The 20,218-nt window shown below is 45.5% G+C and overlaps 1 protein-coding gene across 2 annotated transcripts in view; it reads left to right on the top strand.

Moving 5' to 3' along the window:
- ABCA13 (ATP binding cassette subfamily A member 13) overlaps window positions 1–20,218 on the top strand; it is a 390,923-nt gene that overhangs the window by 268,724 nt on the left and 101,981 nt on the right. For both annotated transcript variants that reach the window (XR_008998757.1, XM_057505338.1), the window contains exons 49-51: window positions 12,215–12,269; window positions 13,607–13,784; window positions 16,039–16,154. Coding sequence is in view for 1 of the 2 variants with exons in the window: in XM_057505338.1 (XP_057361321.1) it covers window positions 12,215–12,269; window positions 13,607–13,784; window positions 16,039–16,154 (349 nt within the window). In the remaining variant the exon portion in view is untranslated. The remainder of the gene's footprint in view (window positions 1–12,214; window positions 12,270–13,606; window positions 13,785–16,038; window positions 16,155–20,218) is intronic.

The raw sequence follows: 20,218 nt of genomic DNA, 5'->3' as shown, positions 1-20,218 counted from the left end.
TGTTTATGTCAAAATTTCAATTCTAATTTGACTTGTTAATGCTGTTGTCATGGGAAAGGAAGGTTTGTGCAATAAACTGGTAACTTACAAATCATTGCACCACAGGAGAATGTGTGGTGAGTTCATATCAAAGTAGTGATTAAGGAACTCAGTGAGCAGGGCTCTGAACAAAACTGTTTTCTTATATCCCTTGATGATTGCCTGTCCCTCTGGGAATGGGCAGAGCTACAGCTGTTAGAACGATTACTAGAATGAAATGGGAGCTTACCTGGTATGGGGCCTGGATTCATCCCTTGAGAGCAGAGCCAGGGTCAAGCTCACTGTTTTGGCCCCTACAGTCCCACAGAACCTGCTCAGTGGGACATCTTGCCAATACAGCTAAATACACCATCCTACCCCACACAGGCAGCACATCCTGCTTGCCATCACAGCGGTTCTGGGACAGGGTCTCCATAGACAGAGACATCTCTGCCTTAGCGGTGAAGGCACTTTCTGAACCATGATCCAGGCCCCTTGCTAGGGCTCTAGTTCCCCAGAACCCAGGCTGGTCACCTTCTGTGCCCCAGCATATTTGCTTGTCAGAGCCCCTAATTTTAAGATAAAACTTCATGTAAAGTAGGTTTATAATGCAGCCCATTCAAATGGAGTCATTTTCTGAACTGTGGGCAGGCTGGCACTGGCTTACACAAATAGACATGGTTTGCACAGAGAATTCTCCCAGAGCCTCTTTCCTCCTGCACGCGAGTGAGCACTTCCAGGTGCTCTGCTCAGCAGTGCTGTAGGTGGCCAGGATGTGATCGGGTGCTGGAGGAGGAGGTTTGCAAGGACTACCTGCAGCCTGGGGCAGTGTGCATGTGAGACTCATCCAAGGGTTGAGCAGACACAGGATGTATTTCCTGTCAGAGACTTTATTCCTTCTTGTATCCTCACATTGGCAATTTAGTCACACTTTATGGCTTGCCAATACTGCTTTTCAGATCCCAAGGAAAACTAAAAGTCAGTTGAAGCCAAACCCCATTTCTTGACTGTGCCTTTTCCTGCACATCTCACAGTTAATGGACAAACCGTGTCCCTTCTGCACTTGAAGCCTTGAACATTTGCATTCCCCCAATGTGCCCTGATACTCACTGGCCCAAGCACTTCTGCTCTTGCCCAGGTGCCTGCCCCAGCCTCTAGAGTGGGTCCCTGTGGTCCCCTTGCCCCCTGCCCCAAAAGTCTCAGGTCTCTGTAAGTGCCTGCAGTCCCCACACTCATGTCCCTCAGACCACTCATCCCTCAGCTTCCTGCGTCTCTTACGATACAAAGCAAGCTCTCACCTGTGACCTGCAGGGTCCTCCCTCTCGGGCCCAGCAGCCCCTCCAGCTTCCTCTCAAACTGCTGTCCCCAGGGCAGTGCCTCTCTGGCCGCCAGGGCTCCTTGCTGTCTCCCAAACACGTCACCTGTGCTCCCAAATCAAACCACAGCCCTTTCCCCAGAATATTCTCTCATATTTGCACTCAGTTTCTTTTGGCTTCTCCCAGAGATGTTCAACTGTTTGTCAAACTCTTGGGGATGAAATAATGAAAAAACAAAACCAAAGCCAGAAAGTTGGTCCTGTTTGTGCACCATTGGTCCCTCACACAACCCTCCCAGCCTGTGCCCGGTACCCAAGTCCTTCCCAGTAGGGGTGCTGTCTTCTGAGAGCATTATTATGGAGATCCCACCTATATGGATTCAGGAGAAAAGATACAGTAAAGAGTGTGACAGTTTGCTGGGAGAAGCCTTTCTAAGATGGTACAATTTCCCTTCTGGGGCAATATTCAGGAATTTTACTGGACATGTTTGCTTCCCTGACAGTCCACGCATCTAAACTGGCTCACACCAGCCTCCCTCCTGCCGCTCCCCTTGCCCAAGCGCTGGGCATGGCCAGCCCTGGCCGCCCCATGCCTGTCAGCCTCTGGACCTGTGCTCACCTCTCTTGCCCTTTTTCACCTGGGGCATTTCTGCTCAACTTTCTACATTATTTTTTTAAGCTACTTCATTGAGGCATGATTGACACACACAACCCTGCAAATATTTACTGTATATGACTGATGAGTTGGCGGTAAGTATACACCCATGGAACCATCACCCCAATCAATGCCATAAATGAGACTTGGCCTCCAAAAGTTCCTTCTGCCCAATCTGTCTCTTTCCTATCTGTCTATCTATTTTCAATCACTATTTTTGATAAGAAAACAACATAAGATTTACCCTTTTAGCAAATTTCTAAGTCTGCAATACAGTATGTTAAATGACAGGCTCTGTGCTGTGCAGTAGCTCTCTGTGATATGACTTGCATAGCTGAGACTTTATACCCTTTGGTCACCATCTCCTCATTTCCTCCTCCTCCCAACTTTGGTAACATCATTCTATCTCTGCTTCTATACATTTCACTATTTCTTTTCCTCACTCATCATGGGATCATGTAGTATTTGTTCTTTGGGGTCTGGCCTCATTCAAGGAAACAATAAAAAAAATGACAAGGTGGTCTATGGGAATGGGAGAATATATTTGCAAACCGTTTATCTGATGAGGGTAATATCAAAAAGAGAATTCCCTCTCCTAATTCATCAATCCCCAGCCACTCAGGTTTTGTTGATCAGTTATGTTAAGTTCATCTGTATCTTTGCTCATTTTCTGTCTAATAGTTCTATCATTTGCTGAGAGGGAGTAATTAAGTCCCCAAACATAATTGTGGATTTGTCTGTTTCTCCTTTCAGTTGCATCATTTTTTGAGTCACATATTTTGAGGCTCTGATGGTTGGTGCATGCAATTTTGGGATAGATAATGTATTCTTGATGGATTGCTTTATTTATCATTATGCAATATCCCTCATTGTTGCTGGTCCTTTTAATTGCTGAGAAGTCTATTTATCTGGTATTAATATAGCTTCTCTTGCATTTTTTGATTAATACTTGTATGGTATATCCTTGTCCATCCTTTTATTTCCAGCCTATGTCATATGGTGGGGACACATGTTTTAACCCACTTTACTAATCTCTCTGCCTTTTAGTTGGTGTATTGAGACCATTCATATCAAATGGGCCTGCATATCATGAGCTTAAGTCTGACATGTTTTGTTTCTTCTCTTTGTCTTTCCTTGCCATCCTGTGAGTTACTGGACAGCTTTTAGGATTCCATTTGGATTTATTTGTAGTGTTTTGAGTATATCACTTCACTTAATTTTCTTGGTGGTTGTTCTAGGGATACATGCATGACTAACCCCAGTCTGCTGGTATTGGTATTTACCACTCTGAGTATTGCATAGGAAACCTGCTTGAGTTAAGGTCCCTTGACCCTCCCCACTACTAAAATATTTGTCTTAACTATTTCCTTACATATTGAGCACCACCTCAGATGGTGTTCTAATTTTTGCTTTCATCACTAAATATGACTTAAGAAACTTATGAGATGAAGGCTGGTCTGCTCTATTTACCTCTGTTTTTAACACATCCTGCCGTTCTTTCCCCTTGGAAGTTCTATGCCTTTTTCTATTATGATTTTCTTTTTATTTAGAAAACTGACTTTGCTATTCTTTGAGGATAGTTTTACCAAAGACAACTTCTTACTTTTCTTTTAACTGGGAATGTTTTTATTTCTCCTGCATTCCTGAAAGATAGGTTCACTGAATATATATTTCACAGTTGTCACTTAAAAAAGTTCATCCCTTGAAAAATGTGCCAGTTCCTTCTGGACTCCATGGTTCCTAATGAGAAGTCCTCTGTCACTGAAGTTTGTATTCCCTTCTCTGTTTGGCAACTTTTAAGGTTTTTCTAATTGTCTTTAGACTTTAGAAGTTTGACTATGACGTGTTGTGTCATAGATTTAGGTTTGTGTTCTTTGGGATGTCCTTAGCTCTTGAATTTGTAAGTTTTTGTTTTCTACCAACCTTGGGACTTTTCAGCCATTATGTCTTCAAATGCTTCAGTCCCACTCTTTTCTCCTTCTGGTAATGAGAATGGCAGCTCTTCTGTTATTTCCCATAGGTCCCAGAGTTTCTGGGGTTTTTCCCCTAATTTTTTCTCTCTGTGTTTTTCACATTGGGTAAATTCTATCATTCCATCCTCAAGTTCATTGACTATCCTTTTTCATCTCCACTCAATTCTTGAGCACATCTAGTGACCTTTTATATTTTTTATTTTATTTTTCTGTTTTAGAATTTCTATTTTCTGGATCACTTCTATTTTTTTTTGCTGAGGTTTATGTTTTTACTTATCATGTTTAAGGGGAATTCACAATTAATTGTTAAAATACCTTTGTGATGCCTTTTCTCAGATAATTCTAACTTCCCTGATTCATCTCCTTGCTGGCACTTGTTTTTTCTCTTTCAAGTCGTGATTATCCTGGTTCTTGGGTATTTTCAATTGTGAAGCATATTTTTAATTGTACCCTGGACATTTTCGATGCAAAATTATGAGACTGGGTTGGCAGGCAGTGCCTCTGCTGACATATAGCATGATAACTGGATGGATGTGTTTAGCTCACCATGGAGCCGCCATGCCATCCCGGCAAAACAGGAGGCACTACCCTACCCAGTGATGTTGTGGGGTGGGTTTCAGATCTCCCCCTCAGCCTTGCTAACACACACAGCACAGTGGGCACCAACCCACATAGTCTCACTGCCACTTGGAGCTTTCTTGTCTGTGCCTATTGGTGGTTCCCATTTGGGAGCTTTTACACTGCCTTGTCTGGGATCTATGGGAGGCACTGAGGACACCTGGGAATTCTCTTTCATCTGCTCCTCACATCCTGAGGTCCCCAAGCAGCTGCCGCCTTCTTCCCACCTGTCAGAGTAACTGGTGCTGGTTGATGTGTGATGTCCAGGGATTGTTAGTCATGAGGAAGAGGACCGGACAGTATTAGGGCTACTCTGTCTTGGAGGAACCAGAATTTGGTCTCTGACTTTCAACCACAACCTCCAAAGCCAGCAGGTAATGAAAAATAGAAAGAAAAAGAAAATTATACCCTAAGTTCTGTACTGAGTGAAGATGTTGCCCATAAATAAGCCACAGAGATGCATTTACATTGGATGTGACTCAAAACCTACTGTTGATCTATTTCCAGTAAAAATGTAGTCATTTAAGAGATCAGTCCAAAGTAAGATCACAAAAATATTGAATCCACAGAATGAATAAAAGAACTTGGTGAACACGGGGTCTAGTGATGCCCATAGATTCTGCAAATGTTTTCATGCATGTGGTGAAAATGTAATTGAAGATCAAGAATGATGCATGAAATAGAAGATGCATAATGTAAAATGTAATTCAACAATAGTAATGCGTATATGTGGGGTAAACCTTGGACATTTTGAAATAATATCAAAATGCAAACAGTGATTATTTCTGGTTGATTTTGTATTAGATTATGACTTAATTTTATTTTTTTATCTGAAAACTTACAATTGGCATTTTTACTTGGTAAGAGTAATAATTACTCTTACTATTGAGAAACAATCATCTTTTTTATTCCAGAAGAGATTAAGAGAAGAGAGAAAGAGCCATCAAAATACTTTGTAGTCAGAAAAGTTCATACATTTCTCTTAATATTCTCTGTTGAATTGAATGAATATTTCTGTTCTGCCATTTCTCACTGATGATTCACGGTGAATTAATTTAAAGAACACAAGCTTTTGCCTGTTTATTGATGTTCAGGCAAGCCTTTTCTTTTGGTATGGATGCTTACAGACATCTCCACATGAATACTTGCAAATATATACGTTTTATAGGAGGAAAGTAACTCCTTGAGTTGGAGACAAGTATGTATCTTGTTACCATAATGGATATTGGACAAAAGCACAGATGTGCATTTTTACAAGTGACAGATATACAGCCTGGAAAGCATAATGAGAGTACTAAATGAGAAAACTAATTTTCACACTTGTACATTGCTATGGGCCAATTTTTAGGAAGAAAAGCCAGAATATAAATGATAAGAATAATCAAACAAAGAAAAGTTATTTGTGCATTCAAAATGTACATTTTGAAACATCATTTCTGAAAACCTTTTTTGTGATGCTAGAGAGACTTGAATGAGCATCTTTATCACCCGTGGGGTGAATCCACAGCCCTTCCATGAAGAGCCTTGGACCTTTTCCTGACATCAGCAGCCCCGAGATTCTACCACAATACTATTGTTACCTAAATACAGTTCTGAGCACACAGAATACAATGGAAATAACAACCCAATTACAGAGATTGTCCATGGTATAATGTGGTCTTTACAATGAGGATAACAAAGGCTATAAATGATTTTCCTAATCTCACTTAAAATGGAGAAACATGTATCCAGAAAATCAGAGTTGTAGATCTTACTTTGCTACCATCATGTTTGGCTTTAGAAAAGTCAACAGAACTTCCCTGTGCCTCAGTTTCCTTCCCTGTAATCCCTGCAGCTGCACTTTCTCTATGCCAACCCCACCCCAGCAGCAGAGCCCCATGTGGCAGGATCCTGGTCCTTTGTGTCCTCCAAGCTGTGATTTCTGGTTACTGTTCAAAGAGCCGGGAGCAGTCATGAGAAGGTAGAGAATGTCTGTGGTCCTGTGAGGCATGGTTTCTCCTACTTGTCATCCCTGGCTCAGGGCTCTAGGGAAGCATGGAATTCTTGGAGAAGAGGATAACCTCCCACCTGGCTTGTAAGTTCAGCCCATGCTCTTCAGGCAGCCTTGCTTTGCAGTCAGAAGGCAGCCCCAGGTTTGCTGGGCTGGGGACCCATGTGTGTCACTGGGCCGGGTCCTCCCTGACTCCCTCTACCCTGCTCCCTGAAGCCCTCCTTGGTAGCACATCCTTGGCCCTTATGTGTTGTCCTGGGTGTGCACTGTGTCCCGCTGGGGATGCAGAACTCTGCGGGAGGGCCTGCTTGTCTCACGCCCATCAGCATGCCATTAAGTAGTGGGCACCTGAGAGGTGCATGCTGAATGCATGCTCAGTCCTCAGCGTGAAGAGGTGTCACATCTCTGTGTGGTCCTTGAGGAAACTCTGTTGCTATCAGGTGCCCAGATGCCTACCAACAAAATCAGAGTACTTCCTGATTCAGGCATGACAGTGGCACACTGTTCTCTTTCAAAAGCCAGCACGAATGCCCAGGGAGGGGACTCAGGTCTCTGAAAGCAAGTGGATGGATTTTCCTGCTTATTTGATGGCCTCCTACCCCCTTGATGGCTCACAGTGGTCTAAGGCCCTTTTTCCCTCCATATCTTATTTTTTTAAAAAAATTCTTACTTCTGTAGTTGTGTGGGAGGGACTCCTGCATGAGGGCTAACATCATGGTGCTTTTGCAGAAGCACCTGGGAAGCCTGCTGCATTGCACTGTGCAGAAGGGAAGCTTTCCTGGGCAGCCTGGACTCCCTGCAGGGCCTGGGAGAGGGCCCACAGAGCATGCGCACTTCTTCAAAAGATTAAACTTAAATATTTACTGTGTGTAAAATGTGTAAGTTATAAGACTCTTGAAAGCCAACGCCAAATGAACACCTGTTACCCCTCTGAATTACTTATGAGTGGAGGCCCCAGAGGAGGGCAGAGGCTGCCCTCTATGGAGTTTGGTTATTCACACCAGTGACTCTGTACTTGCAGAGCCGGGATGGGTTCAGCCAGGGAGATTTGTATTCCTGGAGCAAAAGACAGGAGGAGGGGATGGCTGCTTGGCCGGGCTCTCCCCCCGGGCCCACTATGTGAAATGCATCAGCTGCTCTCCTCTGCTGCCAAAGCTGAGCTTTTCATTTTGGTGTGAGCAGATTGCTGGTACCCACAGTGTCTCTCAGTGCAGAGGGAGGGCTTCCAGGGCCCTGTGTGCTGGCAGGTGACTGGATGAGAGAGGAGCAGACCTGGTACTCTGGACACATGGGTGTTGCCTCTATCAGGAGCTGGTCCCCTGCTCTGGGAAATTTACCACATTCCTCTGTTACTGTTTCATCTTCTGGAAAACAAGGGTGTGTCCTAGTCGGACCACTTCGTGGGGCTCCTTTGCCCTGGAGGAATCTCCAGTTCTAGAATGCTACAGGTTGATTTACAAAGAAATGCCTGCACATTGCACTAGTCTCTATGTCATAGAATTTCATCACCAGATTACTGAATGAAAAAATATATCATGAAAACATCCAGAATAGGGTCTGCTGCACAGGGGGTTTGTTAGCCACAGGTGCAGCCAATCATCTCATCAGTGAGATAAAGGACCAGATATGCTCTCACCTCCCAGACTGAACCCCTAAGGGATGACAGGAATCCAGGACGTGTGAAACTGAAGGGCAGTAAATTCATAACAGAGGGAAGAGGGTACAGACAGCAAATATTAGAGTTATGCCTTTAATCTTTCAGCAATGACTCCAGCAGGTTAAAGTGAGAAAAGATATTTATGCAACCTAATCAGAATAAAGTTCTAACCATGGTAGTTTAAAATTTTGTTTAAAATTTTGTTATTGAACTCTCCACAAAAGCATTTGCAGCTTTTCACTGCAGATTTGAGCTTCAGCCTGGTTTCCTTCCCACGGTACATGGGCATTCCTTGAAAAGCCACAAGTGTGTGCAGAAGGGGGATGGTAGGAATGTGGTTGGAGGCACCGGCAGCCCAGGGCTGGAATCCCAAGTACTTACAGACTGTTAGATCTGGGAAGGTTCTCAGATATTCACACTTTGGAGTCTGCTTCTGCAAATGGGCATAATAATATGAATGTGATGGAGTTGCTCTAAAGGATTTGTACAAATGGCCTAATACCCTCAATGACATACAGCATGTGCCCATGGGCGGATTTTCATATACTTTAGGATACCAACCCCTTCTCTTTGTTTATGAGTAGGTAAGTATTCAGGACTTGAAAGCTGCCTGTTCATGCTTCCCTATATTTCTGCAGGATGGTGTTCAGAAATTAACACTATCACAGAGCAGACATGAGAGGGAGTGGGGTTCAGACAAAGGATACAGGTTTCCCTTGGTTGACAGTGGGGTCACATTCCGGTAAACCAATCATGAGTGGAAAATGTCCTAAGTTGAAAATGCTTTTAATACACCTAACCTACCAAACATCAGAGCTTAACATGGTTAGAACACTTACATTAGGTTACAATTGGGCAGAATCACTGAACAGAAAGCCTATTTGATGATAAAGTTCTGAAAATCTCATGTAATGTATTGAACATTGAACTGAAATGGCTGTGTGGGTCCAGAATTGTCAGTGTGTTGGCTGTTTACCCTGGTAATCATGTGGCTGACCAGGAGCTGCTCTGCCCAGCATCATGAGAGGGTATTGAACTGCATATCACAGCCCAGGGAAGGACCCAAATTCAACATTTGAAGTATGCTTTCTACTGAATGCATATTGTTTTCACACCGATCATAAAGTTGAGCCATCGTGAGTAGAACCACTGTACGTCAGGGGATGCATGTGTAAAGAGAGGTAAAATGTGTCTGCAGTTAAGGAGTGTGGGAACTTGGTAGTAGTCCAGTTTCTCAGGTGGAAGCAGAGGAAGAATAGGTAAATGAGAACTTGGGGCCTTATTGTAAGAGCCTCCAGGTCTAGACAAAGAATATGGGCTCCATGTTTTTTTCTCTACTTCCATTTGGAAATTACCTGGGGCTGCTGGGGGGAGGATGGGTGACACAGGGAAAGGTGAGCTTGGAGGTGATACTAGTTGGGGTGCCCGGGATGGGTGTGGTGTGCGGGGGCGAGCCCTGGCGCTGTGGTGTGGAGGTACCGCGGAGTGACCGCTTCCTGGCCCTGGGTGGTGGAGAAGCGGGATGAGGATGCGGTGCTTATGGGTCTGCTGACCACCCGGGGGACAAAGGGCCGCCAGTGATAGTGGACAAGCTGCGGGATGAGCACAGGGCAGGCTGAGGTGGGCTGGGTCTTGGATTTGACACACACGAGGGTGTGTGGGGGCAGATGAGTAGGAAATATCCATGACCATCAGGGGAGTCCGAGAAGACCCAGAGAGTGCATGAGGACACAGGGAGAGGAAAGCCCAGTGTGGGGATCCTGCTATAACGGGTGAGGAGAAGAATCCAGCACAAAGGGCATCCTGTTTCACCCCAACTGGAGGGGCTGCCCTTCAGCCGTGGCCCTGACCATCTGGAGTGAATGCTGACCCTGCAAGTCAATGCCCCACTTCAGAGGCCAGCTATACTCCCAGGCACCCAGGCCACTCTCACTTCTGACCAGAGGATGAAAATCTGAGGGACCCCAGGACCCCATCTGGGATGATAATTAACAAGAACAGCTCACAGAACTAAGGAAAGCACTGTCGTCACAATGACAGTGTTGTAAAGGACTCTCAGTGGGACCACCCAAATGAAGGGGTCAGAAGGCCGGGTCTATGGGCATGCAGACTTCTATGCCCTCTTCTCTGGGAATCCAAGCACTTCACCCTCTTGGCACATTGGTGAGTTCACCATCCAGGAAGCTCCACTGAGCCTCAGTTTCCTGAGTTTTGAACTGGGGTTTCATGCCACAGGGATGATGGAAAAATCACTGGCTGCATGATTGGACTTAGTCTCTGGCTCTTTCTGCCCAAGCTCAGGCTGGTCCAAAGTTCCAAACCTGTAATCATGTGTTTTTTTTGTATTTTTGAACCTATCTCCTTGGACCAACTTCTCCCTCTAAAACCTTATAGACTGTGTCCACGTCCTGTGCTCCAGGGCAGTTCTGTAGCCATCTGGGACATGATCATCCTGCCTCATGACCCACGTTGTGTGTGTGTGTCCTCAGATTAAGCCATTCCAAGCTTCTCCTGTGTCCCTAAGGTAACCTAATCCCCACACCCTCACTCAGCGCACCACGTCTCTCTGGCTGTTTCCTGATCTCTGATGTCCTCATTCATCTGCAGCCAAGAGCAGCATATGTAGCATCACCAGCCTGCTCCCCTCCTTCACAGCCTGTGGGATACCTGCCCTATTTGGGCAGGAGCCCCTGCCTTCACAAACTCCATCGAAAGGCCATTAGCTGTGTACAACCCCCTGGCAGGGCTGGTTAAGCCTGGCTGCTCCTCACGTACAGACCTGCCTGAGGGCCAGCACTTCAGCTAGAAAGAGCAGGACAGCAGACACTGTGAGGAGGGGCGGAGGTCAGCTTCAAGGAAAGACAGACAGATTGGAGAAAGACAGGGTTATGTGTCCGAACGGACAAGGGGTTCCGACCTCACAACTCAGTCTAGGACAAATGTATATACGTCAGGGCCAGGATGTGTGAAATCACACAGCAGGTCTCCTCACACGCAATTGGGAATCTGTAACAGAGTATCTGGACGTTACTAATATATAATCAATGAGATTGTTCTAGAAAACTGTACAAGGCACTTGCTAAACTAGGAGTTCGTACTCTTATTTTTGCTGAGAGAGCATTTGCTTCAGTGTGGGGCTGAGCGCACAATGGCAGATAAAAAAGGCTGGCAGAGCTGGAGGCGGGGAGCAGGTGGCAAACCGGTAGAAGTCAAATCTCCTGGTGGCAAAAGTGTTGTGTTTTGGAGCACTATAGTCTCATTCCATATCTTTTAATTTATTTACATTTACTAATACCCCACAGTGTTTCTGCAAAGATGTAATAGGCCCTTATAAGAGAATGTGGAATACAGATGACAGGCTGAATTAAGTGAGCCAGAAGAAGAAGAATGTAGGCACAGTCATGAGATGGAGCCAGCATGCTGGGCTCATTGTCACCGCCTCTAGGTACGGGCCACACCCTTAGCATCAAACGTTTGAAACCACCAGTCAGAAAAGGGAAAACTTCAGCCGTGGTGAGACCAGTGTCACCACTGATGATAAGAAGAAGCACGAGTTGTATGCCTGCATGTATTGAATTATTCCTGATATGATATGGACTGGAACCTGGAGTGGGGACAGCATGCCATGTGATGTCACCAACAGCCTTTATGATAAAATCCTTGGAATTGGTCAGTTGATTGCAATTTCCATATGGGCTGCTGTCATTACACTAATTCCCCACTGGGAAATGTGGATAAAGTTTTAGACCACAGGGGCGCTCATCAGGATTAGATGGTAAAATGTGTCACACGGTGCATGTTCTGTATGCACAGGTCATGTCTGACAACAACAAATACAATAGTCTGAGCACAAATGGACTGAAATGCATGTCGGGACCTGCCAATCTTGGGTGCTAATGGGTCATGCTTGCTTGAAGCAAATGGAGATGCCACAGGCCGGGAGGGTGGGCATGCCTTGCAGTCTGACTTTTTACTTTGTCCTTCCCAGGAATAACGCTCTACAGCCACCCCTATGGAGGTGCCCTGCTCAATGAGGACAAGATGTGAGTTGCCAATGGGAGGGTGCCCTGCCAATGGAACAGAGCCTTGGGGTCCCTCGAGGTGATTTGGAGACCCCCTGTGCATTTTCCCTGAGGGATGTTGGCCTGTGCTGTAGGTGGACCGAGGTGCAGATATTTCTTTGAAAAGTCTGAGGGAAATGATTGAGGGGAGGGGAAGTGCATTGACTGAGTCTAAAATGCATGAGCTCCTCATGACTTCTTAGTAAGTAGAAATCATCTTGAGGGGGTGGCTTCCCTGCACACAGGACCCCACATCTTGCAGACTCTTTTTCAGGTTAAGTCTTAAACATGGAATTTGCATAGCTGAACATAGCAATGCCTCTGTGAGGATTTCTCATGGGACAGATGGGTCACAGGGGGTGGCAAGCCAGTCCTCCTGAGGGACAGAACCAAGCACTAGTTCCCATTGTTTTATGAAAGCTCAGAGGCTTCTGCCTGTCTTTTTCTTTTCCCATTTCCATCCTCTCTCATACAGTTGACAAGCTTTTAGTTAAAACTTGTCATAATAAAGTTCATTTACGTACTGCCTATGACCTGCCAGGTCGATTGGAGGACACAACTCCGCCTGGTCAGTGTTCTCAGTGGTCAGTGTGGCAGGAAGCCTAAGTGGGGTCTGTCTCCACGTCCTAGGCTGACTTTCGGGGTTTTTCTGTGGCAGTCTCTGAGCCTAGAGGTAGGCTCATTGATGGGCAAGAAGTTGTGACACAGCAGACAGCTGGCAATGAGCCAGTTCGTGTGCCCCCAGAAAGGCTGCCTGGGTGCCGCCCTTTCCTATAAGGGGGATGGTGGTTAACTCAAGAGGATGTTCATAGTGCTTCAATTAAAAAGTGGCCAAGGATGTATACAGTGTATGTTGTTACAAACACCTCAGTCAATTACAGAAGGTTTGTGACATTTTGAGAGATAAAATTCAGAGATGGGCCAGTGATGTGTGGAGCTACAGCTGAGACCCCCTGTCTGTCCCCCAGTGGTCCTGGCATGGGCAAAGCCTACAGCTCACCACAGGTGCCACTCTGCAGATGTCTTCTGTTTTAACTGGGAGTTGGGCTCAATGGTCAAGAGTAAACTTGAGGGAGGCTGACTCTGGAATGCCCCTCAGCTTCACACTGCTCAGTCTTCTGTGAGCTGAGAATAGCAGTCCGCACCTCAGAAGGCCAGTGGGGGATTCGGTGAGGGAGCCGTGCCGTAGCCACACGCCTTGCCACTGAGAGGTCCTCACGCATGGTCTTCACCTCTCTCATCCTCGTCATGGCCACCACCTGAAAGAAGACCCACGCCCTTCATGTAGCCTCTCACGAGCTGTTGTGTTCTGTCTACAGCCTGGAGAGTATCCGTCAGTGTGGTGTTGCCCTCTGCATCGTGCTGGGCTTCTCCATCCTGTCTGCGTCCATCGGCGGCTCTGTGGTGAAGGACAGGGTGACCGGAGCCAAGAGGTTGCAGCATATGAGTGGCCTCGGCTACAGAACGTACTGGCTCACTAACTTCCTGTATGACATGGTAGGCCTCAGGAGTGACATCCTGTGTGTGTGCGCGTGTGTGTGTGCATGTGTGTGTTAGCAGCCTGGCTGCCTCGGATGACCCCCATGAGAAGGGATCATTTTATTGGTAAGACTACTTTAGCTCAAGTCACCTTTGTGTGTCACCATCATCCCTGTACGATTGCTTCATAAGGTGGAAGATGGGCAAGCCACCGCTGGAGACGTGAGGGACCTGCACAGAGATACAGCTTCGCACCAGGAAGATAAGAATATAGTCACCTTTCATATGCTCTTTTCAATGGAGGGTGGTGGTGAGATGATGAAACCAACAGAAATGGTCTGTCATCTGCATGCTGAAAGCCACCACCAGCAAGAGCAGAGCCAGCTGCCGTCGTGCGGCAGTGGTCTCAGCATGTCCCTCCTGTACTTGGCCCTCCAGACCACTGTCTTAGGTAGGCCACAGTGCTGTGCCATTTGTTCCCCAGAGGTGAAGACATTTCACTGGAATAAGTGTTAATACCTGCTTTCATTGTAGTATTTTTGTAAGAAAGTGGTGTCCTTTTCCTCATAAGTATGACTCATATGTCAGAATATCTTAGTTCAGCCCATGAAATGGTGTGTTAACGCACTGGCCTTATGTTTTGTTTACTCTTTGACTTGGCTTAGAATGTGGCTGACTTGTTTCCTTTGAATGCATAACATGGATTTTTAAGGTACAGTTTATGTGGGCCACACATAGGTGGTGTGACCTTTTAGTCACAGGGACCTTTCAGTCCAGGGCTCCTCCAAACCTGGCCAGTAAGGGTAACTGCCCCCACATGGTACAGATGGTTCCCAGGCCTGTCCTGTGTGATCCAATTCTGTGGGTCTGGATGGGACTTGGAATCGGCATTTGGTCAGCACCCAAGGTGATTTATGAATCTCAGTTGAGACAGAAATGCTGGTCCTCAAGCTCCTCATCTTTACTGAGGACTCTCGTGAAGCAGGGAGAGGAAATGACTCGTCCAAGATCCAGGACTGAGGTCTGTTTAGAGCAGAGCCAGCGTTGCAGTCTGGTTCCTGGGTCCTGGTTCCGCTGTGTTCCCAGTGCTGCACGCTGTTGGCTGCTGGCCGCCACACCTCTGGGTCTCATGTGCAGCCACCAGCCTTCCCAAGAAAATGTACCTGAGCTAATGAGCACATGAGGGGAGAGCCGGGCTTGCAGGACACCAGGAGGCCACAGCCTCCAAGCCCAGAGTCACCTTGTTTCTGCAGCCCTTGCTTATCACCCCTATCCCTGCCCCTACTGTGGTCCTCATACCCTGTGATGTTTGCCTTAGGATTTAATGTTCTTGGTTGACTGTTTCTCACCTTCATCTGTTCAATCCAATGGCTCATTTAACAGGTAATTTTGAGGGTCTTCTCTGGGTCAGAGTGTGTCCAAGGTGCTGGGAATAAACCTTGAACAATGCAGAAACATTTTCTCTCCACATGAGCTCGTGTTCCTTTGAGAGGAGCAGAAATCACACGAGTGAATAAATACACAGGGTACAGCTGGTGACTAGATTCACTGAGAAAATGAAGAGGGCAATGGGATGGGAGGTGGCTTTAAGTTAGGAGGGCTCTGAGGGACGTCCTTCCAGCTGCCAGGATGGGTGCATGAGCCCGGGAGCAGCCTGCCCTTGCTTCTCGGCAGGGGGAAGGAATCACGCTGCATGGATGCTGTCGGGCTTCCGAGACCCTCCCTCAGGGAGACTGGTGTGGGGGCTGTATTTGTTTACTAGGGTGGCTGTAGCAAAATGAGGCAGCTGGGAACCTAAAGCCACAGACACTGGTCCCTCCCCGTCCTGGGGCTGGACTTTGGGGTCTCAGTGTGGCAGAGCAGGTCCCCGGGAGGCCTCTCCTGGGCGTGTAGACGCTGTCTCCTGTGTCCTCATGTGGCCGTCCCTCTGTGTGTCTGTGTCCTCATCTCTTCATACTAGGACGCCAATCACATAGGATCAGGGCCCAGCCATGTGACCTCATTCTACCCTAATCACGTTTTTAAGGCCTCATCTCCAAATATGGTTCCATTCTGCATTCCAGGGCTTCAGCCCATGAGTCTGGGGGATACCAGACAGCCCCAAACTGTGACTCTCTGGGGCTCATTCCACCACCACAAACTTACGATGGTGCAAAATAGAAAACAAAATAGGAAACATCTTGGTATAGAACTTGTGAAAACTTGAGGATAAGGCGACAGAGATCATCAGGCCACCTGATGCAGCCGGCGCCCCTTTTCTTTATGTTTCCAGCTGTTCTACCTGGTCGCCGTTGGCCTGTGTGTTGCCGTCATCGTTGCCTTCCAGCTAACAGCTTTTACTTTCCGCAAGAACTTGGCAGCCGTGGCCCTCCTGCTGGCACTTTTTGGGTATGTGATCAGAAGCACTGCTGCAGAATTACAGTTTGTTTTCTGAAGGAGAAAGCCCCCGGGATGGCTTTGAACCTGCTGTTGGCTTCATGATTTTCTCTCTTTCCAAGCAATTATGTTGCTTCTATGAGGGGACCCTGAACAAACAAGCTGGAACCAGGTGATGGCCAGCCCGCAGAGGAGGGGTGGGCTGACACGGCCATGGTGGGGATGGCACTGGCCTGTCTCAGGCCTTCCCGCTGTTGGCAGCCTTGTACATTGGAAATAGATTCTCTGTTCTTCTCACTGTCGCATAAATCTGGAGCTCAAATGCATAACCCAGTTAGCTCTGAAATTGCCTTGGAGGACATTCTATCATGAAACCCCATGTCTGGCATATTTTTCTTCTCTTGTTGTATTAGTCATTTGGAAGTGTTTTGTCTAAGTTACATCATTTTTTCTCAAGCAAAAATAGCAAAAGCAGAAAAGTCATTTTACAGATATCTCACTTATACACACTAATCAGGATCATTGCTAGTAGTCCCACAATCACACCTATTTGGTATCTAGGTTATACCAAATAATTATCTGTGTTCTTACACGTTGGGCATATGTTGACCCAGGCTAGTGTCTTAGAGATGCCTGCTAATATTAGGGAGAGTAACCAGCATATGCTAATGTATTATAATTAAGGCTAATAATTTTTTAAACAAGCGTTCTGCTTTAAGACAAAGATCACAAGTGATTTCAATATAGATTCCAGTTCTATCAGTGACCCAAAATATCTCATTATATTAAGTAAATAAGTGTATATCATTATTAGATATCTAGATATATAGATGACTAGACAGACAGACAGGATAGACAGACAGACCTTGTTGGGAATATTGATGTCACCACTCATGAACTCTGTGGCCTTGAAAATATTAATTACTCTTTCTAAGCCTCTCAGGTTCTTCCCTGTAGAACTTCAATCCTATTGCTGTGAAGATTAAATTAGGTAGTTCATATAAACTTCACATATAATAACTAGTAAAAGTTCCCATTATATTCATTTTAGCCATATCCTTACTAGTAGAATTATTTTAGTATCTGGAGGATATTATGTTTTCAGCTATAAAAAATGCTTATGGTGGACACATATTCATTATACTCACTTGGAAATTTATATTCCCAGATATAAAGATATAAAGATCTATATGTGGATTTCTAGTTATATGGAAATGGTTTGATTTCGGTTTATTGATCCAGTTGAATGGATAAAGGGTGTCATGGCTCTGTAGCATGATACATAGACTTTCCTGTAAATTATCTTTGAACTTTAGGAGAGCAGATTTCATTAAGTTGAAAGTAACCTAAGACTTAGACAAAATAAAGTAGCTGGAAACTTCTAAGAAATATGTTTTTAGGAGTTTTCATTAGCCTTGTTTTGTCTGTAAGCCCCTTGAAGTGTCAGGATGAAGCTATGAATTCTCTTTACATGCATGACATTTGTCAAAGAATTTCGGGAGATTCACAGATCTCCTGGGTACATTCACAGGCCAACGAAGGTGACCCAGCTCAGGTGAAGAATTCATAGGTTAGAGAGACCGAGAAGATCTGAAAACATAACCCAGACCATGTTGTGGTTGGGATAATTCCAGTGAAGAAGAGCCCAAGGCTGATGATGATGAATATGGCATCACAGCTGAGGGTCCTGGGGCCAGTTCAGAGTCAGGCGGTAGCTCTTCCCACCTCGGAGCCCCATCCCTCACACGGCTCTGAACTGGGGATGCTGTAAGCTGCATGGGGCCCCGTGGCATGCCCCATTTTCATGCACCCTGGTGGACAAGAGCTTGGCTCACCCCTCTTGTCCCATGAGGACCCGGAGGGCAGGAGCCCGGGAACTATGTGAAGAAGGCCGAATTCCAGAAGGAGCTGAAACCTGAGAACACGGTCAGGCATTAAGCGGGCTGGCTAGCGGTTTGGAACCTGAAGAAACTCAGGATCAGATAAGTGAACAGAATCTCAAGAGCTAACAGAAAAATAGCCCAGGAACAATTTTCTTTTTTTTCTGTCTCAAGGAAGGAAAATTTGATATTTAAGCTGGAAAGGGAGCAGAATTAGTATCAACAAGGAAAGGAACATATGAAAATGTCAGAAAGGAAAGAGAAACTGGCTCATATAGAAAAGAGAAACCTTAAGACCATGTTTGGTACGTAATTGGTGCTACTTAGTGCTGACGGACTGAGGCAGGGGTCAGAGTCCTGCTCCATGTCTTAGGGATTCATGCCACATATGAGGGGAGCCTGTCCTCCAATGGAGGAACACCCCCATAAATTCTAGATTATTTGTGAACAGTGTGCCAATACCTCGCAAGTTCTAAAATCATTAAAATGGTATTATGTTTTAATAAAAGTGGAGATTGTTAAAAGCCACCATAGGTTTCACTAAAAAATAAATAATGTTCTTCAAGCCATTTAAATATTTTTCTTAAAAAAAAAAATAAGGAGACTGGAGCTGCCAGTATATTGATTTGAACCACATATTTGAAAGGTAGCTAATAAACATGTAGTAAAAATAATGCCATGGAGGCACAGCTCCCTGGAAAGTGCACTCAGACTGTTCATTAACTTGGCAATAGGGCCTCCGGTGGCATCGTTTAAGTCTGTGTCTTGGTTGCTGCTTCCTTTTTGCTTAAATGATGCTTTGATCTGCTTGTCAAATATTTAAATGCCATAGCCTAGCAGCCTTATGTAATGAGTGACACAGTACAGATTCTGAGCAGTCTCCACTGGAGCTGAGGCTGATGGTGTTGATCTGTTCCTCTGGTCCAGATGCGGGCATCCCCGCATCTGAGCGGGAGAGGGAGGCCCCCCACGTGCCTAGTTCCTGATCCAAGGAGTGATACTTTCACTGTGCTTTGTGCCAGGCTGACCACACCTCACCCCGACACTGCAAAACTTAACACAGAGAGTTGGCTGGACACCATGTCATACAGGGAACCAGGAACGACCTGTCCTTCTGTAGAGGAGGATTAGGGGACCAACATAGATCTCTTCAGCTGGGAAGGGCACCACATGGTAAAGAAAAGCAACTTCGCGCTTGTTGGTCCAGATTATGCAGCTTGGATCAGTAGTTTTCAGCAACTGTTGGTTCACTCTAAGAACGAATTTTACAGCGATTATGGCTGCCCCAAAATTTGACTTGTAAATTGCTATTAATGCTTATTTTTATTTCAGTTATAAAAAATACTTTGAACATTGAACATCACTGTTTCATTTGCTTGTCCAGGCAGCCATGTGAGGGAGGGTAGCACTTGATTTATGCCCCAGGGGGGCAAGTAAAGGAGAGAGAGACAGTGTCAGTGTGGGGGGCATTTGATTCCTTTCTGAAGTCAGGCAGTTGTGTTGGCAATTTAAAGCACCAAGAAGCCATGGCCTGCCTCTTTGGTAATTAATTTAATTATTTAATGATAATTTGTTTTGGTACAGATGTTTTATTTAAGACCAAAATAATTTTCCTCATACCCAAATCATGAGGCAGATTGTTGTTGGGAGAAGTTTCTGTAACACTATATGATTCTATGCTTGATATTACATATGATTTTATTTTCTGAAATATGAGGAGTATGCTTTGACCCAAAGACACATTCTGATATCATACAGAAAAGGACCTATGCCAAAATAAGAGCCTGCCTGGAGGGCCTGGTCACCCATCATTTTGAAGCCTCATACTTCTCATAGCTAGTTAACACAGCAAACCCAGCCATTTAGAAAGCACTGAAGGATTTCAGCTGAAGCACTAAATCACTCTAAGCAAACAGTGGCAAATTTACCTGGAGTGTGCAGAAAGTGTGGGGCTGTATGAGAAAGACTCTCATTTAAGAACAACTGCTGAGATGTGGCACCATCACTGAAGTACCAGTGTCCTTTCATGGAGCACAGTGGTCTTGTGACAGAAAGAAGACAGTAGATGCTATTAGTGAAATCTGCCCCGAGGATGTGAAGAAAGAAAGAAGAGAGAGATGTTTTCATTTAGGGACGTGTGAATGTTTTCTTAGGTCCTGATGTTATCGGAAACTTGTAGGGCTGCTTCTAAGATCA

Source organism: Manis pentadactyla, chromosome 7, assembly GCF_030020395.1.
Source record: "Manis pentadactyla isolate mManPen7 chromosome 7, mManPen7.hap1, whole genome shotgun sequence".
NCBI classification, from domain to species: domain Eukaryota; kingdom Metazoa; phylum Chordata; class Mammalia; order Pholidota; family Manidae; genus Manis; species Manis pentadactyla.
The sequence above is the reverse complement of the archived record's forward strand: the minus strand, read 5'-3'. Positions and strand labels throughout refer to the sequence as shown.